At 57.7% G+C, this 27,523-nt stretch overlaps 1 protein-coding gene across 1 annotated transcript; it reads right to left on the bottom strand.

Moving 5' to 3' along the window:
* Positions 1–176: 176 nt before the first annotated feature.
* LOC143280306 (N-acetyllactosaminide beta-1,6-N-acetylglucosaminyl-transferase-like) lies at positions 177–24,468 on the bottom strand. The gene is made up of 4 exons (XM_076584938.1): positions 24,451–24,468; positions 22,444–22,683; positions 1,396–1,760; positions 177–1,004 (listed from the first exon to the last, which is right to left on the bottom strand). Exons 1-4 carry the CDS (start codon positions 24,466–24,468, stop codon positions 269–271), a joined length of 1,359 nt encoding a protein of 452 aa, XP_076441053.1. The 3' UTR covers positions 177–268.
* Between the last annotated feature and the right edge of the window lie 3,055 nt (positions 24,469–27,523).

Below are 27,523 nucleotides of genomic sequence, written 5' to 3'. Positions count from 1 at the left end.
TACTACCACTTTTTGTGTTCGTGAGTAACTGGGTGATCTTCCACATAATTAGCATGACAGAGTTTTTGTCTTTAAATTGTTCTTCACACACTGACACACACGCGCGTGCGCGCGCGCGCACACACACACACACACACACACACACGCCTTTTGCTGTTATTTTTTCCTGTGTTATTTTTAAGTTCATGAAATAAATAACCATCTAAGAACCTAAATACTGTTTGTGGGCAGCACCACTACCACTACAACAAGAGCAGGCAGGCAGTCGTCAGCTGTGCTTCAAGTGAGGTAAAGTTTGATAGAAGGCCCAGTCAAGATGCCGCAGACGGGGAGGGGGGCGGTGACCTCGCACAGACGTCGTGGCAGTCACCTCGCGGAAGGCGTCCACAGCCCTGCTCTCCAGAGCGATCTCCAGGCAGTCCAGCACCACGGGGTCCGTGCTCTCGTTGAACTTGTTGGCGATCAGCTCGGGCCGGCCCACCAGCCAAGCGAGGTCCTTAGAGGTGAAGATACACACGCCCCTCACGTACTGCCGGCACTTGTGGTGGTCCCACTGCCACACCACGGCCCGGGACAGTACCGTCCTGTAGCGGTGAGACACCGGGTACATCACGGCACCCGGAACCCCCGCCATGTGGTTCAGGGTGGCCCAGAATAGCTCGTCAGGCGCCATGGTGTCCGCCAGCCAGCGCACGAACTCCCGCGCCAGCTGACTGGTGAGGGCAAAGTCCAGGAACGCACGGCTGAAGGTTCCGTAAGCGCTGCCTTTCCGGATCTGTACAGGGTACATGAAGGGGTCTTTCTTCTTCTTGGTGGGCTTTAAACTCCCGTTGACTATGGCGTACTTGAAGGCGAACCAGGAGTCCACGTACCTGGTGGGCAGGTAGGATTCCACGTCGTTCTTCCCACCCAGCAGGGACAGGATCTGAACCAGCTCCAGGTTGGTCTTCAGCGGGAACTCCTGCCCCGACAGGTTAAGGTAGTACTTCCAGGGGATGGTGGACCTGTTCAGGAAAAAGGTGGGAGAATGGTCAGGACGCCTATCTGCCTGCCAATACGGTGTCTGTGAGGGACTAGGTTCGAAACCCGGGCTTGCCCTTTCTTCAAAGTTTGACTAGTACGTCTAGTCATTCGGCTGAGGTCCTGTCCCAGCAAGCACTTCACGCACTTTGCACACGCACTGAGAAAAAAACAACCCCACGGCAACATGAGTACTGTCCTCTGGCAAATTATGTAGAAGTACACTCTGATAGGTACATAGACATAAACACGTATAAACATGCACTCAAGGCCTGACTAAACACGGTGGGTTATGATGTTGGTCTAGCATATGTGGTGTAGCACAAATGGATTCGTCCGAACGCAGTGACACCTCCTCGAGAAACTGAAACTGACCTGAAGGCCATCCTCATGCACTCCATGTCGCTGAGCAGCGAGGCAATGGACAGGTATACTACGTCTATCCGGGTCTGCGCCATCATCACGTTGTGGAAACAGTCCGTGACGTTCTTGACGAGCTCGTACACCTGTGGCGAAGTCTTGCTGTCCACGTGGATGCAGTAGAAGTTGTGGGGCCGCCACAGCACCCTCAGCAGGCGCGCGAACATGTCCGGGGCGTGGTGGATCTTGAGGCCGAACGCCAGGGGGAAACCCTCTTCCTGGGCGGTGACTGGCCAGCGGAGGTAGCCGTGCAGGTCTGTGAGGGACCCGCAGTCCTGGGCCAGATAGTGCAGGGGTTCCTGTCGGCACTGACGCGAGTTCTGCGAACACACACACACACACACACGATCGCGCATGCACGCACGCAAACACACACACAAACACACACAAAGCCACACACACACGCACGCACACGCACACACACAGAACGACATACACACGCATTCACGTCCAAACACAGACGCACATATGTTCACATGCACGAGCGCACACACACGCACACACACACACACACACGTACACACACACGCGCGCGCGCACACACACACACACAATGTCGTCATCATCATCGTATCGGTTCATTGTAATATTAACTTTCAGTTTTACCAACAAGAAACGCTTATCGCCAATCGCGCGCGCGCGCACACACACACACAGACACACACACACACACACACATACACACACCGCTACCACCATCACCACCTCACACACACAAAAACACACACGCCACACTTCTACACCCCAAAATCACACATACACAAAACCCACCCCACTCCATCCCATACACACACCCTCTACGCCCACCCCTATCCACCCTACCCTCCATCCCACGCACACACCCTCTACCCCCACCCCTACTATCCACCCTACCATCCATCCCACACACACACCCTCTACGCCCACCCCTATCCATCCTACCCTCCATCCCAGGCACACACCCTCTACCCCCACCCCTATCCACCCTACCATCCATCCCAGACACACACCCTCTACCCCCACCCCTATCCACCCTACCATCCATCCCACACACACACCCTCTACCCCCACCCCTATCCACCCTACCATCCCTCCCATACACACACCCTCTACCCCCACCCCTATCCACCCTACCATCCATCCCACACACACACCCTCTACCCCCACCCCTATCCACCGTACCCTCCATCCCATACACACACACACCCTCTACCCCAACCCCTATCCACCCTACCCTCCATCCCATACACACACACACCCTCTACCCCCACCCCTATCCACCCTACCCTCCATCCCATGCACACACCCTCTACCCCCACCCCTATCCACCCTACCCTCCATCGCACACACACACACCCTCTACCCCCACCCCTATCCACCCTACCATCCATCCCACACACCCACACCCTCTACGCCCACCCCTATCCACCCTACCATCCATCCCACACACACACACCCTCTACGCCCACCCCTATCCACCCTACCATCCATCCCACACACACACACCCTCTACGCCCACCCCTATCCACCCTACCATCCATCCCACGCACACACACCCTCTACGCCCACCCCTATCCAACCTACCATCCATCCCACACACACACCCTCTACCCCCACCCCTATCCAACCTACTATCCATCCCACACACACACACCCTCTACGCCCACCCCTATCCACCCTACTATCCATCCCACACACACACACCCTCTACGCCCACCCCTATCCACCCTACCATCCATCCCACACACACACTCTCTACCCCCACGCCTATCCAACCTACCATCCATCCCACGCACACACCCTCTACCCCCACCCCTACTATCCACCCTACCATCCATCCCATACACACACCCTCTACCCCCACCCCTATCCACCCTACCATCCATCCCATACACACACCCTCTACGCCCACCCCTATCCACCCTACCATCCATCCCACATACACACCCTCTACCCCCACCCCTATCCACCCTACCCTCCATCCCATACACACACACCCTCTACCCCCACCCCTATCCACCCTACCATCCATCCCACATACACACCCTCTACCCCCACCCCTATCCACCCTACCCTCCATCCCATACACACACACCCTCTACCCCCACCCCTATCCACCCTACCATCCATCCCACACACACACACCCTCTACCCCCACCCCTATCCACCCTACCATCCATCCCACGCACACACCCTCTACCCCCACCCCTATCCACCCTACCCTCCATCCCACGCACACACCCTCTACCCCCACCCCTACTATCCACCCTACCCTCCATCCCACGCACACACCCTCTACGCCCACCCCTATCCACCCTACCATCCATCCCACACACACACCCTCTACCCCCACCCCTATCCACCCTACCCTCCATCCCACGCACACACCCTCTACCCCCACCCCTACTATCCACCCTACCCTCCATCCCATGCACACACCCTCTACGCCCACCCCTATCCGACCTACCATCCATCCCGCGCACACACCCTCTACCCCCACCCCTATCCACCCTACCATCCATCCCACACACACACACCTTCTACGCCCACCCCTATCCAACCTACCATCCATCCCACGCACACACCCTCTACCCCTACCCCTATCCACCCTACCCTCCATCCCACGCACACACTCTCTACCCCCACCCCTACTATCCACTCACGATCCATCCCATACACACACCCTCTACCCCCACCCCTACTATCCACCCTACCCTCCATCCCACGCACACACCCTCTACCCCCACCCCAATCCACCCTACTATCCATCCCACACACACACACCCTCTATGCCCACCCCTATCCATCCTACTCTCCATCCCACGCACACACCCTCTACCCCCACCCCTATCCAACCTACCATCCATCCCATACACACACCCTCTACCCCCACCCCAATCCACCCTACTATCCATCCCACACACACACACCCTCTATGCCCACCCCTATCCATCCTACCCTCCATCCCACGCACACACCCTCTACCCCCACCCCAATCCACCCTACTATCCATCCCACACACACACACCCTCTATGCCCACCCCTATCCATCCTACCCTCCATCCCACGCACACACCCTCTACCCCCACCCCTATCCACCCTACCATCCATCCCACACACACACCCTCTATGCCCACCCCGATCCATCCTACCCTCCATCCCACGCACACACCCTCTACCCCCACCCCTATCCACCCTACCATCCATCCCATACACACACCCTCTATGCCCACCCCTATCCATCCTACCCTCCATCCCATACACACACCCTCTACCCCCACCCCTATCCACCCTACCATCCATCCCATACACACACCCTCTACGCCCACCCCTATCCAACCTACCATCCATCCCACACACACACCCTCTACCCCCACCCCTATCCACCCTACCATCCATCCCATACACACACCCTCTACCCCCACCCCTATCCACCCTACCCTCCATCCCATACACACACCCTCTACCCCCACCCCTATCCACCCTACCATCCAACCCATACACACACCCTCTACCCCCACCCCTATCCACCCTACCATCCATCCCATACACACACCCTCTACCCCCACCCCTATCCACCCTACCCTCCATCCCACGCACACACACCCTCTACCCCCACCCCTATCCACCCTACCATCCATCCCATACACACACCCTCTACGCCCACCCCTATCCAACCTACCATCCATCCCACACAGACACCCTCTACCCCCACCCCTATCCACCCTACCATCCATCCCATACACACACCCTCTACCCCCACCCCTATCCACCCTACCATCCATCCCATACACACACCCTCTTCCCCCACCCCTATCCACCCTACCCTCCATCCCATACACACACACACCCTCTACGCCCACCCCTATCCACCCTACCCTCCATCCCACACACACACACACCCTCTACCCCCACCCCTATCCACCCTACCATCCATCCCACACACACACACCCTCTACCCCCACCCCTATCCACCCTACCATCCATCCCACGCACACACCCTCTACCCCCACCCCTATCCACCCTACCCTCCATCCCACGCACACACCCTCTACCCCCACCCATACTATCCACCCTACCCTCCATCCCACGCACACACCCTCTACCCCCACCCCTATCCACCCTACCATCCATCCCACACACACACCCTCTACCCCCACCCCTATCCACCCTACCCTCCATCCCACGCACACACCCTCTACCCCCACCCCTACTATCCACCCTACCCTCCATCCCATGCACACACCCTCTACGCCCACCCCTATCCGACCTACCATCCATCCCACGCACACACCCTCTACCCCCACCCCTATCCACCCTACCATCCATCCCACACACACACACCCTCTACGCCCACCCCTATCCAACCTACCATCGATCCCACGCACACACCCTCTACCCCCACCCCTATCCACCCTACCCTCCATCCCACGCACACACTCTCTACCCCCACCCCTACTATCCACTCACGATCCATCCCATACACACACCCTCTACCCCCACCCCTACTATCCACCCTACCCTCCATCCCACGCACACACCCTCCACCCCCACCCCAATCCACCCTACTATCCATCCCACACACACACACCCTCTATGCCCACCCCTATCCATCCTACTCTCCATCCCACGCACACACCATCTACCCCCACCCCTATCCAACCTACCATCCATCCCATACACACACCCTCTACCCCCACCCCAATCCACCCTACTATCCATCCCCCACACACACACCCTCTATGCCCACCCCTATCCATCCTACCCTCCATCCCACGCACACACCCTCTACCCCCACCCCAATCCACCCTAGTATCCATCCCACACACACACACCCTCTATGCCCACCCCTATCCATCCTACCCTCCATCCCACGCACACACCCTCTACCCCCACCCCTATCCACCCTACCATCCATCCCCCACACACACACCCTCTATGCCCACCCCTATCCATCCTACCCTCCATCCCACGCACACACCCTCTACCCCCACCCCTATCCACCCTACCATCCATCCCATACACACACCCTCTATGCCCACCCCTATCCATCCTACCCTCCATCCCACGCACACACCCTCTACCCCCACCCCAATCCACCCTACTATCCATCCCACACACACACACCCTCTATGCCCACCCCTATCCATCCTACCCTCCATCCCACGCACACACCCTCTACCCCCACCCCTATCCACCCTACCATCCATCCCACACACACACACCCTCTATGCCCACCCCTATCCATCCTACCCTCCATCCCACGCACACACCCTCTACCCCCACCCCAATCCACCCTACTATCCATCCCACACACACACACCCTCTATGCTCACCCCTATCCATCCTACCCTCCATCCCACGCACACACCCTCTACCCCCACCCCTATCCACCCTACCATCCATCCCACACACACACCCTCTATGCCCACCCCGATCCATCCTACCCTCCATCCCACGCACACACCCTCTACCCCCACCCCTATCCACCCTACCATCCATCCCATACACACACCCTCTATGCCCACCCCTATCCATCCTACCCTCCATCCCATACACACACCCTCTACCCCCACCCCTATCCACCCTACCATCCATCCCATACACACACCCTCTACGCCCACCCCTATCCAACCTACCATCCATCCCACACACACACCCTCTACCCCCACCCCTATCCACCCTACCATCCATCCCATACACACACCCTCTACCCCCACCCCTATCCACCCTACCCTCCATCCCATACACACACCCTCTACCCCCACCCCTATCCACCCTACCATCCAACCCATACACACACCCTCTACCCCCACCCCTATCCACCCTACCATCCATCCCATACACACACCCTCTACCCCCACCCCTATCCACCCTACCCTCCATCCCACGCACACACACCCTCTACCCCCACCCCTATCCACCCTACCATCCATCCCATACACACACCCTCTACGCCCACCCCTATCCAACCTACCATCCATCCCACACAGACACCCTCTACCCCCACCCCTATCCACCCTACCATCCATCCCATACACACACCCTCTACCCCCACCCCTATCCACCCTACCATCCATCCCATACACACACCCTCTTCCCCCACCCCTATCCACCCTACCCTCCATCCCATACACACACACCCTCTACGCCCACCCCTATCCACCCTACCCTCCATCCCACACACACACACACCCTCTACCCCCACCCCTATCCACCCTACCATCCATCCCACACACACACACCCTCTACCCCCACCCCTATCCACCCTACCATCCATCCCACGCACACACCCTCTACCCCCACCCCTATCCACCCTACCCTCCATCCCACGCACACACCCTCTACCCCCACCCCTACTATCCACCCTACCCTCCATCCCACGCACACACCCTCTACCCCCACCCCTATCCACCCTACCATCCATCCCACACACACACCCTCTACCCCCACCCCTATCCACCCTACCCTCCATCCCACGCACACACCCTCTACCCCCACCCCTACTATCCACCCTACCCTCCATCCCATGCACACACCCTCTACGCCCACCCCTATCCGACCTACCATCCATCCCACGCACACACCCTCTACCCCCACCCCTATCCACCCTACCATCCATCCCACACACACACACCCTCTACGCCCACCCCTATCCAACCTACCATCCATACCACGCACACACCCTCTACCCCCACCCCTATCCACCCTACCCTCCATCCCACGCACACACTCTCTACCCCCACCCCTACTATCCACTCACGATCCATCCCATACACACACCCTCTACCCCCACCCCTACTATCCACCCTACCCTCCATCCCACGCACACACCCTCCACCCCCACCCCAATCCACCCTACTATCCATCCCACACACACACACCCTCTATGCCCACCCCTATCCATCCTACTCTCCATCCCACGCACACACCATCTACCCCCACCCCTATCCAACCTACCATCCATCCCATACACACACCCTCTACCCCCACCCCAATCCACCCTACTATCCATCCCCCACACACACACCCTCTATGCCCACCCCTATCCATCCTACCCTCCATCCCACGCACACACCCTCTACCCCCACCCCAATCCACCCTAGTATCCATCCCACACACACACACCCTCTATGCCCACCCCTATCCATCCTACCCTCCATCCCACGCACACACCCTCTACCCCCACCACTATCCACCCTACCATCCATCCCCCACACACACACCCTCTATGCCCACCCCTATCCATCCTACCCTCCATCCCACGCACACACCCTCTACCCCCACCCCTATCCACCCTACCATCCATCCCATACACACACCCTCTATGCCCACCCCTATCCATCCTACCCTCCATCCCACGCACACACCCTCTACCCCCACCCCAATCCACCCTACTATCCATCCCACACACACACACCCTCTATGCCCACCCCTATCCATCCTACCCTCCATCCCACGCACACACCCTCTACCCCCACCCCTATCCACCCTACCATCCATCCCACACACACACACCCTCTATGCCCACCCCTATCCATCCTACCCTCCATCCCACGCACACACCCTCTACCCCCACCCCAATCCACCCTACTATCCATCCCACACACACACACCCTCTATGCCCACCCCTATCCATCCTACCCTCCATCCCACGCACACACCCTCTACCCCCACCCCTATCCACCCTACCATCCATCCCACACACACACCCTCTATGCCCACCCCGATCAATCCTACCCTCCATCCCACGCACACACCCTCTACCCCCACCCCTATCCACCCTACCATCCATCCCATACACACACCCTCTATGCCCACCCCTATCCATCCTACCCTCCATCCCATACACACACCCTCTACCCCCACCCCTATCCACCCTACCATCCATCCCATACACACACCCTCTACGCCCACCCCTATCCAACCTACCATCCATCCCACACACACACCCTCTACCCCCACCCCTATCCACCCTACCATCCATCCCATACACACACCCTCTACCCCCACCCCTATCCACCCTACCCTCCATCCCATACACACACCCTCTACCCCCACCCCTATCCACCCTACCATCCAACCCATACACACACCCTCTACCCCCACCCCTATCCACCCTACCATCCATCCCATACACACACCCTCTACCCCCACCCCTATCCACCCTACCCTCCATCCCACGCACACACACCCTCTACCCCCACCCCTATCCACCCTACCATCCATCCCATACACACACCCTCTACGCCCACCCCTATCCAACCTACCATCCATCCCACACAGACACCCTCTACCCCCACCCCTATCCACCCTACCATCCATCCCATACACACACCCTCTACCCCCACCCCTATCCACCCTACCATCCATCCCATACACACACCCTCTTCCCCCACCCCTATCCACCCTACCCTCCATCCCATACACACACACCCTCTACGCCCACCCCTATCCACCCTACCCTCCATCCCACACAAACACACACCCTCTACCCCCACCCCTATCCACCCTACCATCCATCCCACACACACACACCCTCTACCCCCACCCCTATCCACCCTACCATCCATCCCACGCACACACCCTCTACCCCCACCCCTATCCACCCTACCCTCCATCCCACGCACACACCCTCTACCCCCACCCCTACTATCCACCCTACCCTCCATCCCACGCACACACCCTCTACCCCCACCCCTATCCACCCTACCATCCATCCCACACACACACCCTCTACCCCCACCCCTATCCACCCTACCCTCCATCCCACGCACACACCCTCTACCCCCACCCCTACTATCCACCCTACCCTCCATCCCATGCACACACCCTCTACGCCCACCCCTATCCGACCTACCATCCATCCCACGCACACACCCTCTACCCCCACCCCTATCCACCCTACCATCCATCCCACACACACACACCCTCTACGCCCACCCCTATCCAACCTACCATCCATACCACGCACACACCCTCTACCCCCACCCCTATCCACCCTACCCTCCATCCCACGCACACACTCTCTACCCCCACCCCTACTATCCACTCACGATCCATCCCATACACACACCCTCTACCCCCACCCCTACTATCCACCCTACCCTCCATCCCACGCACACACCCTCCACCCCCACCCCAATCCACCCTACTATCCATCCCACACACACACACCCTCTATGCCCACCCCTATCCATCCTACTCTCCATCCCACGCACACACCATCTACCCCCACCCCTATCCAACCTACCATCCATCCCATACACACACCCTCTACCCCCACCCCAATCCACCCTACTATCCATCCCCCACACACACACCCTCTATGCCCACCCCTATCCATCCTACCCTCCATCCCACGCACACACCCTCTACCCCCACCCCAATCCACCCTAGTATCCATCCCACACACACACACCCTCTATGCCCACCCCTATCCATCCTACCCTCCATCCCACGCACACACCCTCTACCCCCACCCCTATCCACCCTACCATCCATCCCCCACACACACACCCTCTATGCCCACCCCTATCCATCCTACCCTCCATCCCACGCACACACCCTCTACCCCCACCCCTATCCACCCTACCATCCATCCCATACACACACCCTCTATGCCCACCCCTATCCATCCTACCCTCCATCCCACGCACACACCCTCTACCCCCACCCCAATCCACCCTACTATCCATCCCACACACACACACCCTCTATGCCCACCCCTATCCATCCTACCCTCCATCCCACGCACACACCCTCTACCCCCACCCCTATCCACCCTACCATCCATCCCACACACACACACCCTCTATGCCCACCCCAATCCATCCTACCCTCCATCCCACGCACACACCCTCTACCCCCACCCCTATCCACCCTACCATCCATCCCATACACACACCCTCTATGCCCACCCCTATCCATCCTACCCTCCATCCCATACACACACCCTCTACCCCCACCCCTATCCACCCTACCATCCATCCCATACACACACCCTCTACGCCCACCCCTATCCAACCTACCATCCATCCCACACACACACCCTCTACCCCCACCCCTATCCACCCTACCATCCATCCCATACACACACCCTCTACGCCCACCCCTATCCAACCTACCATCCATCCCACACACACACCCTCTACCCCCACCCCTATCCACCCTACCATCCATCCCATACACACACCCTCTACCCCCACCCCTATCCACCCTACCCTCCATCCCATACACACACCCTCTACCCCCACCCCTATCCACCCTACCATCCAACCCATACACACACCCTCTACCCCCACCCCTATCCACCCTACCATCCATCCCATACACACACCCTCTACCCCCACCCCTATCCACCCTACCCTCCATCCCACGCACACACACCCTCTACCCCCACCCCTATCCACCCTACCATCCATCCCATACACACACCCTCTACGCCCACCCCTATCCAACCTACCATCCATCCCACACAGACACCCTCTACCCCCACCCCTATCCACCCTACCATCCATCCCATACACACACCCTCTACCCCCACCCCTATCCACCCTACCATCCATCCCATACACACACCCTCTTCCCCCACCCCTATCCACCCTACCCTCCATCCCATACACACACACCCTCTACGCCCACCCCTATCCACCCTACCCTCCATCCCACACAAACACACACCCTCTACCCCCACCCCTATCCACCCTACCATCCATCCCACACACACACACCCTCTACCCCCACCCCTATCCACCCTACCATCCATCCCACGCACACACCCTCTACCCCCACCCCTATCCACCCTACCCTCCATCCCACGCACACACCCTCTACCCCCACCCCTACTATCCACCCTACCCTCCATCCCACGCACACACCCTCTACCCCCACCCCTATCCACCCTACCATCCATCCCACACACACACCCTCTACCCCCACCCCTATCCACCCTACCCTCCATCCCACGCACACACCCTCTACCCCCACCCCTACTATCCACCCTACCCTCCATCCCATGCACACACCCTCTACGCCCACCCCTATCCGACCTACCATCCATCCCACGCACACACCCTCTACCCCCACCCCTATCCACCCTACCATCCATCCCACACACACACACCCTCTACGCCCACCCCTATCCAACCTACCATCCATACCACGCACACACCCTCTACCCCCACCCCTATCCACCCTACCCTCCATCCCACGCACACACTCTCTACCCCCACCCCTACTATCCACTCACGATCCATCCCATACACACACCCTCTACCCCCACCCCTACTATCCACCCTACCCTCCATACCACGCACACACCCTCCACCCCCACCCCAATCCACCCTACTATCCATCCCACACACACACACCCTCTATGCCCACCCCTATCCATCCTACTCTCCATCCCACGCACACACCATCTACCCCCACCCCTATCCAACCTACCATCCATCCCATACACACACCCTCTACCCCCACCCCAATCCACCCTACTATCCATCCCCCACACACACACCCTCTATGCCCACCCCTATCCATCCTACCCTCCATCCCACGCACACACCCTCTACCCCCACCCCAATCCACCCTAGTATCCATCCCACACACACACACCCTCTATGCCCACCCCTATCCATCCTACCCTCCATCCCACGCACACACCCTCTACCCCCACCCCTATCCACCCTACCATCCATCCCCCACACACACACCCTCTATGCCCACCCCTATCCATCCTACCCTCCATCCCACGCACACACCCTCTACCCCCACCCCTATCCACCCTACCATCCATCCCATACACACACCCTCTATGCCCACCCCTATCCATCCTACCCTCCATCCCACGCACACACCCTCTACCCCCACCCCAATCCACCCTACTATCCATCCCACACACACACACCCTCTATGCCCACCCCTATCCATCCTACCCTCCATCCCACGCACACACCCTCTACCCCCACCCCTATCCACCCTACCATCCATCCCACACACACACACCCTCTATGCCCACCCCTATCCATCCTACCCTCCATCCCACGCACACACCCTCTACCCCCACCCCTATCCACCCTACCATCCATCCCATACACACACCCTCTATGCCCACCCCTATCCATCCTACCCTCCATCCCATACACACACCCTCTACCCCCACCCCTATCCACCCTACCATCCATCCCATACACACACCCTCTACGCCCACCCCTATCCAACCTACCATCCATCCCACACACACACCCTCTACCCCCACCCCTATCCACCCTACCATCCATCCCATACACACACCCTCTACCCCCACCCCTATCCACCCTACCCTCCATCCCATACACACACCCTCTACCCCCACCCCTATCCACCCTACCATCCATCCCATACACACACCCTCTACCCCCACCCCTATCCACCCTACCATCCATCCCATACACACACCCTCTACCTCCACCCCTATCCACCCTACCCTCCATCCCACGCACACACACCCTCTACCCCCACCCCTATCCACCCTACCATCCATCCCATACACACACCCTATACGCCCACCCCTATCCAACCTACCATCTATCCCACACACACACCCTCTACCCCCACCCCTATCCACCCTACCATCCATCCCATACACACACCCTCTACCCCCACCCCTATCCACCCTACCATCCATCCCATACACACACCCTCTTCCCCCACCCCTATCCACCCTACCCTCCATCCCACACACACACACACCCTCTACCCCCACCCCTATCCACCCTACCATCCATCCCACACACACACACCCTCTACCCCCACCCCTATCCACCCTACCATCCATCCCACGCACACACCCTCTACCCCCACCCCTATCCACCCTACCCTCCATCCCACGCACACACCCTCTACCCCCACCCCTACTATCCACCCTACCCTCCATCCCATGCACACACCCTCTACGCCCACCCCTATCCGACCTACCATCCATCCCACGCACACACCCTCTACCCCCACCCCTATCCACCCTACCATCCATCCCACACACACACACCCTCTACGCCCACCCCTATCCAACCTACCATCCATCCCACGCACACACCCTCTACCCCCACCCCTATCCACCCTACCCTCCATCCCACGCACACACTCTCTACCCCACCCCTACTATCCACTCACGATCCATCCCATACACACACCCTCTACCCCCACCCCTACTATCCACCCTACCCTCCATCCCACGCACACACCCTCCACCCCCACCCCAATCCACCCTACTATCCATCCCACACACACACACCCTCTATGCCCACCCCTATCCATCCTACTCTCCATCCCATGCACACACCATCTACCCCCACCCCTATCCAACCTACCATCCATCCCATACACACACCCTCTACCCCCACCCCAATCCACCCTACTATCCATCCCCCACACACACACCCTCTATGCCCACCCCTATCCATCCTACCCTCCATCCCACGCACACACCCTCTACCCCCACCCCAATCCACCCTAGTATCCATCCCACACACACACACCCTCTATGCCCACCCCTATCCATCCTACCCTCCATCCCACGCACACACCCTCTACCCCCACCCCTATCCACCCTACCATCCATCCCCCACACACACACCCTCTATGCCCACCCCTATCCATCCTACCCTCCATCCCACGCGCACACCCTCTACCCCCACCCCTATCCACCCTACCATCCATCCCATACACACACCCTCTATGCCCACCCCTATCCATCCTACCCTCCATCCCATACACACACCCTCTACCCCCACCCCTATCCACCCTACCATCCATCCCATACACACACCCTCTACGCCCACCCCTATCCAACCTACCATCCATCCCACACACACACCCTCTACCCCCACCCCTATCCACCCTACCATCCATCCCATACACACACCCTCTACCCCCACCCCTATCCACCCTACCCTCCATCCCATACACACACCCTCTACCCCCACCCCTATCCACCCTACCATCCATCCCATACACACACCCTCTACCCCCACCCCTATCCACCCTACCATCCATCCCATACACACACCCTCTACCCCCACCCCTATCCACCCTACCATCCATCCCATACACACACCCTCTTCCCCCACCCCTATCCACCCTACCCTCCATCCCATACACACACACACCCTCTACGCCCACCCCTATCCACCCTACCCTCCATCCCATACACACACACACCCTCTACCCCCACCCCTATCCACCCTACCCTCCATCCCATACACACACACACCCTCTACCCCCACCCCTATCCACCCTACCCTCCATCCCGTACACACACCCTCTACCCCCACCCCTATCCACCCTACCCTCCATCCCATACACACACACACCCTCTACCCCCACCCCTATCCACCCTACCATCCATCCCACACACACACCCTCTACCCCCACCCCTATCCACCCTACCATCCATCCCACACACACACCCTCTACCCCCACCCCTATCCACCCTACCATCCATCCCACACACACACACCCTCTACCCCCACCCCTATCCACCCTACCATCCATCCCACACACACACCCTCTACCCCCACCCCTATCCACCCTACCATCAATCCCACACACACACCCTCTACCCCCACCCCTATCCACCCTACCCTCCATCCCATACACACACACACCCTCTACCCCCACCCCTATCCACCCTACCCTCCATCCCATACACACAGACACCCTCTACCCCCACCCCTATCCACCCTACCCTCCATCCCATACACACACACACCCTCTACCCCACCCCTATCCACCCTACCCTCCATCCCATACACACACACACCCTCTACCCCCACCCCTATCCACCCTACCATCCATCCCACACACACACACCCTCTACCCCCACCCCTATCCACCCTACCATCCATCCCACGCACACACCCTCTACCCCCACCCCTATCCACCCTACCCTCCATCCCACGCACACACCCTCTACCCCCACCCCTACTATCCACCCTACCCTCCATCCCACGCACACACGCTCTACCCCCACCCCTATCCACCCTACCATCCATCCCACACACACACCCTCTACCCCCACCCCTATCCACCCTACCCTCCATCCCACGCACACACCCTCTACCCCCACCCCTACTATCCACCCTACCCTCCATCCCATGCACACACCCTCTACGCCCACCCCTATCCGACCTACCATCCATCCCACGCACACACCCTCTACCCCCACCCCTATCCACCCTACCATCCATCCCACACACACACACCCTCTACGCCCACCCCTATCCAACCTACCATCCATCCCACGCACACACCCTCTACCCCCACCCCTATCCACCCTACCCTCCATCCCACGCACACACTCTCTACCCCCACCCCTACTATCCACTCACGATCCATCCCATACACACACCCTCTACCCCCACCCCTACTATCCACCCTACCCTCCATCCCACGCACACACCCTCCACCCCCACCCCAATCCACCCTACTATCCATCCCACACACACACACCCTCTATGCCCACCCCTATCCATCCTACTCTCCATCCCACGCACACACCATCTACCCCCACCCCTATCCAACCTACCATCCATCCCATACACACACCCTCTACCCCCACCCCAATCCACCCTACTATCCATCCCCCACACACACACCCTCTATGCCCACCCCTATCCATCCTACCCTCCATCCCACGCACACACCCTCTACCCCCACCCCAATCCACCCTAGTATCCATCCCACACACACACACCCTCTATGCCCACCCCTATCCATCCTACCCTCCATCCCACGCACACACCCTCTACCCCCACCCCTATCCACCCTACCATCCATCCCACACACACACACCCTCTATGCCCACCCCTATCCATCCTACCCTCCATCCCACGCACACACCCTCTACCCCCACCCCTATCCACCCTACCATCCATCCCATACACACACCCTCTATGCCCACCCCTATCCATCCTACCCTCCATCCCACGCACACACCCTCTACCCCCACCCCAATCCACCCTACTATCCATCCCACACACACACACCCTCTATGCCCACCCCTATCCATCCTACCCTCCATCCCACGCACACACCCTCTACCCCCACCCCTATCCACCCTACCATCCATCCCACACACACACACCCTCTATGCCCACCCCTATCCATCCTACCCTCCATCCCACGCACACACCCTCTACCCCCACCCCTATCCACCCTACCATCCATCCCATACACACACCCTCTATGCCCACCCCTATCCATCCTACCCTCCATCCCATACACACACCCTCTACCCCCACCCCTATCCACCCTACCATCCATCCCATACACACACCCTCTACGCCCACCCCTATCCAACCTACCATCCATCCCACACACACACCCTCTACCCCCACCCCTATCCACCCTACCATCCATCCCATACACACACCCTCTACCCCCACCCCTATCCACCCTACCCTCCATCCCATACACACACCCTCTACCCCCACCCCTATCCACCCTACCATCCAACCCATACACACACCCTCTACCCCCACCCCTATCCACCCTACCATCCATCCCATACACACACCCTCTACCTCCACCCCTATCCACCCTACCCTCCATCCCACGCACACACACCCTCTACCCCCACCCCTATCCACCCTACCATCCATCCCATACACACACCCTCTACGCCCACCCCTATCCAACCTACCATCCATCCCACACAGACACCCTCTACCCCCACCCCTATCCACCCTACCATCCATCCCATACACACACCCTCTACCCCCACCCCTATCCACCCTACCATCCATCCCATACACACACCCTCTTCCCCCACCCCTATCCACCCTACCCTCCATCCCATACACACACACACCCTCTACCCCCACCCCTATCCACCCTACCCTCCATCCCACACACACACACACCCTCTACCCCCACCCCTATCCACCCTACCCTCCATCCCACACACACACACACCCTCTACCCCCACCCCTATCCACCCTACCATCCATCCCACACACACACACCCTCTACCCCCACCCCTATCCACCCTACCCTCCATCCCACGCACACACCCTCTACCCCCACCCCTATCCACCCTACCCTCCATCCCACGCACACACCCTCTACCCCCACCCCTACTATCCACCCTACCCTCCATCCCACGCACACACCCTCTACCCCCACCCCTATCCACCCTACCATCCATCCCACACACACACCCTCTACCCCCACCCCTATCCACCCTACCCTCCATCCCACGCACACACCCTCTACCCCCACCCCTACTATCCACCCTACCCTCCATCCCATGCACACACCCTCTACGCCCACCCCTATCCGACCTACCATCCATCCCACGCACACACCCTCTACCCCCACCCCTATCCACCCTACCATCCATCCCACACACACACACCCTCTACGCCCACCCCTATCCAACCTACCATCCATCCCACGGACACACCCTCTACCCCCACCCCTATCCACCCTACCCTCCATCCCACGCACACACTCTCTACCCCCACCCCTACTATCCACTCACGATCCATCCCATACACACACCCTCTACCCCCACCCCTACTATCCACCCTACCCTCCATCCCACGCACACACCCTCCACCCCCACCCCAATCCACCCTACTATCCATCCCACACACACACACCCTCTATGCCCACCCCTATCCATCCTACTCTCCATCCCACCCACACACCATCTACCCCCACCCCTATCCAACCTACCATCCATCCCATACACACACCCTCTACCCCCACCCCAATCCACCCTACTATCCATCCCCCACACACACACCCTCTATGCCCACCCCTATCCATCCTACCCTCCATCCCACGCACACACCCTCTACCCCCACCCCAATCCACCCTAGTATCCATCCCACACACACACACCCTCTATGCCCCCCCCTATCCATCCTACCCTCCATCCCACGCACACACCCTCTACCCCCACCCCTATCCACCCTACCATCCATCCCCCACACACACACCCTCTATGCCCACCCCTATCCATCCTACCCTCCATCCCACGCACACACCCTCTACCCCCACCCCTATCCACCCTACCATCCATCCCATACACACACCCTCTATGCCCACCCCTATCCATCCTACCCTCCATCCCATACACACACCCTCTACCCCCACCCCTATCCACCCTACCATCCATCCCATACACACACCCTCTACGCCCACCCCTATCCAACCTACCATCCATCCCACACACACACCCTCTACCCCCACCCCTATCCACCCTACCATCCATCCCATACACACACCCTCTACCCCCACCCCTATCCACCCTACCCTCCATCCCATACACACACCCTCTACCCCCACCCCTATCCACCCTACCATCCATCCCATACACACACCCTCTACCCCCACCCCTATCCACCCTACCATCCATCCCATACACACACCCTCTACCCCCACCCCTATCCACCCTACCATCCATCCCATACACACACCCTCTTCCCCCACCCCTATCCACCCTACCCTCCATCCCATACACACACACACCCTCTACGCCCACCCCTATCCACCCTACCCTCCATCCCATACACACACACACCCTCTACCCCCACCCCTATCCACCCTACCCTCCATCCCATACACACACACACCCTCTACCCCCACCCCTATCCACCCTACCCTCCATCCCATACACACACCCTCTACCCCCACCCCTATCCACCCTACCCTCCATCCCATACACACACACACCCTCTACCCCCACCCCTATCCACCCTACCATCCATCCCACACACACACCCTCTACCCCCACCCCTATCCACCCTACCATCCATCCCACACACACACCCTCTACCCCCACCCCTATCCACCCTACCATCCATCCCACACACACACACCCTCTACCCCCACCCCTATCCACCCTACCATCCATCCCACACACACACCCTCTACCCCCACCCCTATCCACCCTACCATCCATCCCACACACACACCCTCTACCCCCACCCCTATCCACCCTACCCTCCATCCCATACACACACACACCCTCTACCCCCACCCCTATCCACCCTACCCTCCATCCCATACACACAGACACCCTCTACCCCCACCCCTATCCACCCTACCCTCCATCCCATACACACACACACCCTCTACCCCCACCCCTATCCACCCTACCCTCCATCCCATACACACACACACCCTCTACCCCCACCCCTATCCACCCTACCATCCATTCCACACACACACCCTCTACCCCCACCCCTATCCACCCTACCATCCATCCCACACACACACCCTCTACCCCCACCCCTATCCACCCTACCCTCCATCCCATACACACACACACCCTCTACCCCCACCCCTATCCACCCTACCATCCATCCCACACACACACCCTCTACCCCCACCCCTATCCACACTACCATCCATCCCACACACACACCTTCTACCCCCACCCCTACTATCCACCCTACCATCCGTCCCATACACACACCCTCTACCCCCACCCCTATCCACCCTACCATCCATCCCACGCACACACCCTCTACCCCCACCCCTATCCACCCTACCATCCATCCCACACACACACCCTCTAACCCCACCCCTACTATCCACCCTACCGTCCATCCCATACACACACCCTCTACCCCCACCCCTATCCACCCTACCATCCATCCCACACACACACACCCTCTACCCCCACCCCTACTATCCACCCTACCATCCATCCCATACACACACACCCTATACCCCCACCCCTATCCACCCTACCATCCATCCCATACACACACCCTCTACCCCCACCCCTATCCACCCTACCCTCCATCCCACACACACACCCTCTACCCCCACCCCTATCCACCCTACCCTCCATCCCACGCACACACTACCCCCACCCCTACTATCCACCCTACCATCCATCCCACACACACACCCTCTACCCCCACCCCTACTATCCACCCTACCATCCATCCCATACACACACCCTCTACCCCCACCCCTATCCACCCTACCATCCATCCCATGCACACACCCTCTACCCCCACCCCTATCCACCCTACCATCCATCCCATACACACACCCTCTACCCCCACCCCTGTCCACCCTACCATCCATCCCATGCACATACCCTTTACCCCCACCCCTATCCACACTACCATCCATCCCACACACACACCCTCTACCCCCACCCCTATCCACCCTACCATCCATCCCACACACACACACCCTCTACCCCCACCCTTATCCACCCTACCATCCATCCCATACACACACCCTCTACGCCCACCCCTATCCACCCTACCCTCCATCCCACGCACACACCCTCTACCCCCACCCCTATCCACCCTACCCTCCATCCCACGCACACACACCCTCTACCCCCACCCCTATCCACCCTACCCTCCATCCCACGCACACACCCTCTACCCCCACCCCTATCCACCCTACCCTCCATCCCACACACACACACCCTCTACCCCCACCCCTATCCACCCTACCATCCATCCCATACACACACCCTCTACGCCCACCCCTATCCACCCTACCATCCATCCCCCACACACACACCCTCTACCCCCACCCCTATCCACCCTACCATCCATCCCATACACACACCCTCTACCCCCACCCCTATCCACCCTACCATCCATCCCATGCACACACCCTCTACCCCCACCCCTATCCACCCTACCATCCATCCCACACACACACCCTCTGCCCCCACCCCTATCCACCCTACCATCCATCCCATACACACACCCTCTACCCCCACCCCTATCCACCCTACCATCCATCCCATGCACATACCCTTTACCCCCACCCCTATCCACACTACCATCCATCCCATGCACATACCTTTTACCCCCACCCCTATCCACCCTGCCATCCATCCCATGCACATACCCTTTACCCCCACCCCTATCCACACTACCATCCATCCCACACACACACCCTCTACCCCCACCCCTATCCACACTACCATCCATCCCACACACACACCCTCTACCCCCACCCCAACTATCCACTCCACGATCCATCCCACACACACACCCTCCACTCTCTCCCGGCCATCTCGGTCAGGTAAGACGTGTTGCCCGCGATCAGCTGGGAGCACTCGACGTCATAGAGTCTGGACAGGAGGCAGGGGGTACCCGCAGCGCTGCCCCCGGGGCGTGGGGTTGGGGGAGCGGCCGCGTGGCGGAGGCGGGGGAGAAGCACGTGCACCTGGGTCCACACCAGCAGCGCCGTTCCCGCGGCGCACAGCGTGACGAAGGCCAGGCATGGCGGTGCCTTGAACAGGACGGACGTGCCGCATCGGACCCTCGGAGTAAAAGGAATAAATAGAACTAGATTTTTTTTCCCCTTTAAGTTGATTACAGATCTCTCATGGCCTTTTATGGCCATCATGGGCAGTGAATTCAAATCCACTGTGCCTACAACTCGGCATCTAGAACACGGGACCCAATCCTCTCCTTTAGCCTCGCTTCATTAACAATCTTCCCCCAGTCGAAGTCAGGTTCCTAATTCACACCTATGTAGAGTGAGGTTAACTCTCTCCATACGAACGGCGAAAGAGACGACGTTAACAGCGTTTCACCCCAATTACCATCATCAAAATATTGCAAGCGGAAGGCTCTTATACTGAAGAGGTGAATGTTGACAAAGAATACCACAGTTCTGACGACGGAAGCTAAAGGTTGGGTAATTCAGACACCCACTGGACATCCGATGGGTCTGTGTAGAGGAGAAGAGAGGACTGGCCGTACTGAGTGAGGTTAAAGAACCCTCTGCATTTTACAGCTATCGGGGCAGTGAATTCAGATCCATTGTGGCAAGAGCTCGGTGTAGAAAGACGGGGCCCAGTCCTCCCCTTTCTGCCGCTTTAACCTTCCGCAACCAAAGTGAAGTACCCACTCACGCCTGAGTGGAGTGATGAAAATCGAAGTAAAGGTGCCTTTCGCAACAACAGGGCCTCGAACCTTTACCACGGGTGAACGCTGGATCGGAAGTCCAACGCTCAACCGATTGTGCCACGGCGCCTGCATCACAATAAGGGTGGGAGATCAACCATGTTGCTTGGTTTACATGTTTTGATTCAAAAAAGCAAGACATTATTCAATGTACAAAGTCTTGAAAGGAAGCACGCACGCACGCGCGCGCGTGCTCACACACACACACACACACACACACACACACACACACACACACACACACACACACACACACACACACACATACTTGGGCAACAATCCTAAACTAAAATCGTGCTCTTTCGTGAGATGTGTACGATCAACAAAAGCAATGGCGAAAGATAACACAGATTATTCGATATTTAAATCAATTTGTGTTGCTAATACCAACTGAAAAGGGACAATTAATTTTCTGGTCAGAGCTACATCAGTACCCGTCGATTCTTAAAACCAGTGGAAGAGTTTTATCCATTAGTCTATCTATATATGTCATTTAATCTGTCAAGTAGCCTACCAGTCTTCCTCTCTCTCATATTTTTTCCCCAACCTTTCTGTCGTTTTCTTTCATTTACGATTATTGGTTTTTTTTCTTCTTTTTTTTTCTTCTTCTCTTTTTAGCCTCTGGTAATGTCACATTTTCTCCCGGCATGTAAAACATACCTGACAGGCTGTTTGCATTGGCCTGCCATCATTTGTCATATCTCTGACGACACAAAGTGCAAGCAGGTCGGTATGAAATGGTAATGATGATGATGATGACAGTGTGAACATAATGCAAATTAGTGTGTCCCCGTGCCATGTTTAAACCTAATTCATAGGCCCTACTGTGTGGCAGCAAAGACCCTGTGAACGTAGATTTAGGGTCTGGTGGCAGTTATGATGGTCTTGTTCTTGTTCTTGTTCTTCTCCTCCCTTAACTCTAAGTACAGTCATTGGGATACCGCAAAGAACTGTTCACCAGATTCCTCTAGCTCTGTCGGTTGCGTGTCGGTTGTATGATGGTGAGGATGAGTTAAAAGTCAGTGCTGGAGTTAACTACCTTGATCCCACTTCCACCATCCTACACTAACCCCCCACACCCCCTTACCTCCATATAAAGCCCCATGGTCATTCTCTCACACCTATCCCCCAACGTAAAGCCACGTGGTCATTCCCACACCCCATTACCCCCTTATAAAACCCCATGGTCATTCCCACATCACCATAGCCCCACGTAAAGCCCCATGATCATTCCCACACCACCACCCCTTACCCCCACGTAAAGCCCCATGGTCATTCCCACACCCCCTTACCTACACGTTAAGTCTCATGTTCATTCCCACACACACCCTTACCCCCACGTAAAGCCCCATGGTCATTCCCACACACACCCTTACCCACACGTAAAGCCCCATGGTCATTCCCACACCCCCTTACCCACACGTAAAGCCCCATGGTCATTCCCACATCCCCATGATGATAATGGAGTCTCCTGTCGGACCGACAGATGAGTAGGCAGGCAGGTTTATCTGTCGGTGTGTGTCCTCATATGAGAGAAGAGGCGAATTCTGGGCGCAAACGTCTCCAGAAGTTGAGCCCTGCTTCCTTCGCTCACGCTTCTCCTTAATGGCCAGCGTTCTCTTGTTTTCAAACGTCTTCATGCCACTAGAGCACAGCATCCTCCAGCGAGAGCGGTCAAGGGCATCAGTTTCCCAGGAAGCGATGTCTATGTCACAAGCTTTGAGGTTTGTCTTCAAGGTGTCCTTGAAGCGCTTGCAGGGTCTTCCAAGTTTGCGGTGGCCTTCTTCAGCTGGCCATATAAAAGCATCTTCGGGATCCTGCTGTCTGTCATGCGGACAACGTTTCCTGTCCAGCGTAGCTGGCACTGGATCAGCAGGCTTTCGATGCTGGGCAGGTCGCTCCTCTCTAGGACCTGGAGGTTGGAGATCCTGTCTTGCCACTTTATGCCGAGGATCTTTCGTAGGCATCTCTGGTTAAACTGCTCAAGTTGTTGAATGTGACGGCGATACGTCGTCCATGTTTCACAGCAGTACACCAAGGTGGTCAGCACAACAGCTCTGTGGGTTTTGATTTTGGTGCCGAGCCTGATGCCTTTGTTGTTCCACAGCCTGTTGCTGAGTCTGCCAAAAGTGGAGCTGGCCTTCACGATGTGCATTCCCACATCCCCATACCCACACATAAAGCCCCATGGTCATTCCCACACACCCATACCCACACGTAAAGCCCCATGGTCATTCCCACACACCCTTACCCACACGTAAAGCCCCATGGTCATTCCCACACACACCCTTACCCACACGTAAAGCCCCATGGTCATTCCCACACACACCCTTACCCACACGTAAAGCCCTATGGTCATTCCCACACACACCCATACCCACACGTAAAGCCCCATGGTCATTCACACGCAAAGTCTCGTGGTCATTCCCACACACACCCTTACCCACACGTAAAGCCCCATGGTCATTCCCACACACCCTTACCCACACGTAAAGCCCCATGGTCATTCCCACACACCCTTACCCACACGTAAAGCCCCATGGTCATTCACACGCAAAGTCTCGTGGTCATTCCCACACACACCCTTAGCCCCACGTAAAGCCCCATGGTCATTCCCACACACACCCTTAGCCCCACGTAAAGCCCCATGGTCATTCCCACACACCCACACTCACACATAAAGCCCCATGGTCACCTCCCCCCACCCACCCACCCCTTACCTTCACGAAAAGCCCCATGGTCATTCCCACACACACCCATACCCACACGTAAAGCCCCATGGTCATTCCCACACACCCCCTTACCCACACGTAAAGCCCCATGGTCATTCCCACACACCCTTACCCACACGTAAAGCCCCATGGTCATTCCCACACACCCTTACCCACACGTAAAGCCCCATGGTCATTCCCACACACCCTTACCCCCACGTAAAGCCCCATGGTCATTCCAACACACCCACACTCACACATAAAGCCCCATGGTCATTCCCACACACCCTTACCCACACGTAAAGCCCCATGGTCATTCCCACACACCCTTACCCCCACGTAAAGCCCCATGGTCATTCCAACACACCCACACTCACACATAAAGCCCAAGGTCACCCCCCCCCCCCCCCACCCACCCCTTACCTTCACGCAAAGCCCCATGATCATTCCCACACTCCCTTACCCCCATGTAAAACCCCAATGGCCATTCCCACACCCCTCCTTTCACCTGCTCATAAATCGATCGACTTCTTTCATTCCTTCAACTCGAAGACAAACGACCCGTCCCCTCAACGTCCCAAGAAACAACATTTACTGACAGAACACAGAATACATGATGCCACAGACAATCGCAAACACACAGTAACACCCCAAAATACACACACACACGCACGCGCACACACATACACACACACACTTCCAGGGGCAAAGACAAAGGAAAGCTAAAAACTACCGAAGATTGTCCGGAAACGTCAGTTGTTGTGGTTATAAAACCTGACAGTGGAGAGGTTATGTCTCCGTTCATCACAGCAGACAGCGTGACAACAAGAACAGACATGATGGACATCCTGCTCTCTTGGACACTTGTGTGTGTGTGTGTGTGTGTGTGTGTGTGTGTGTGTGTGTGATCCTTTGGTTTTTGTGTGTGCGTGCAGGTGTGTGTCCGTGTGTTCACCCCCCGCCCCACACATACACGAACGAGAATGGAAACCGCCTCAGTTGTGTGCGTGCGCCTGAGTGTATGTGTGTGTGTGTGTGTGTGTGTGTGTGTGTGTGTGTGTGTGTGTGCATGTATGAGTGTGTGTGTGTGTGTGTGTGTGTGTGTGTGTGTGTGTGTGTGACATACATAGCAATAAAAAAAAAAGACAAAACAAAACAACAACAACAACAACAACAAAAACCATCACAAGTGTCCAACACAGCACGATCTCCATCACGCTCCAGTCTGCTGTCCAACTGTCTGTCTTGTGGAATGAGGTACATGACCCCCATCTCTCTTCCCCTCCCCCCCCTCCCCAAGACCCCTCCCCCTGCCCCTCTCTCATTACATTGTCATCTAATGCTGAGTGTGTGTGTGTTTCTTGGTTGTTGTTTTTCGGTCCTCACCCCGACCCCCACGCCCCCTCACCGCCATTCTTACAACGCACAGGACAGGACGAAGGTGTATCG

The sequence above is a fragment of the Babylonia areolata genome, chromosome 3, assembly GCF_041734735.1.
Source record: "Babylonia areolata isolate BAREFJ2019XMU chromosome 3, ASM4173473v1, whole genome shotgun sequence".
NCBI lineage: Eukaryota > Metazoa > Mollusca > Gastropoda > Neogastropoda > Buccinidae > Babylonia > Babylonia areolata.
Note: the sequence above shows the minus strand (reverse complement) of the source record. Positions and strands in the feature narration are given on the sequence as shown.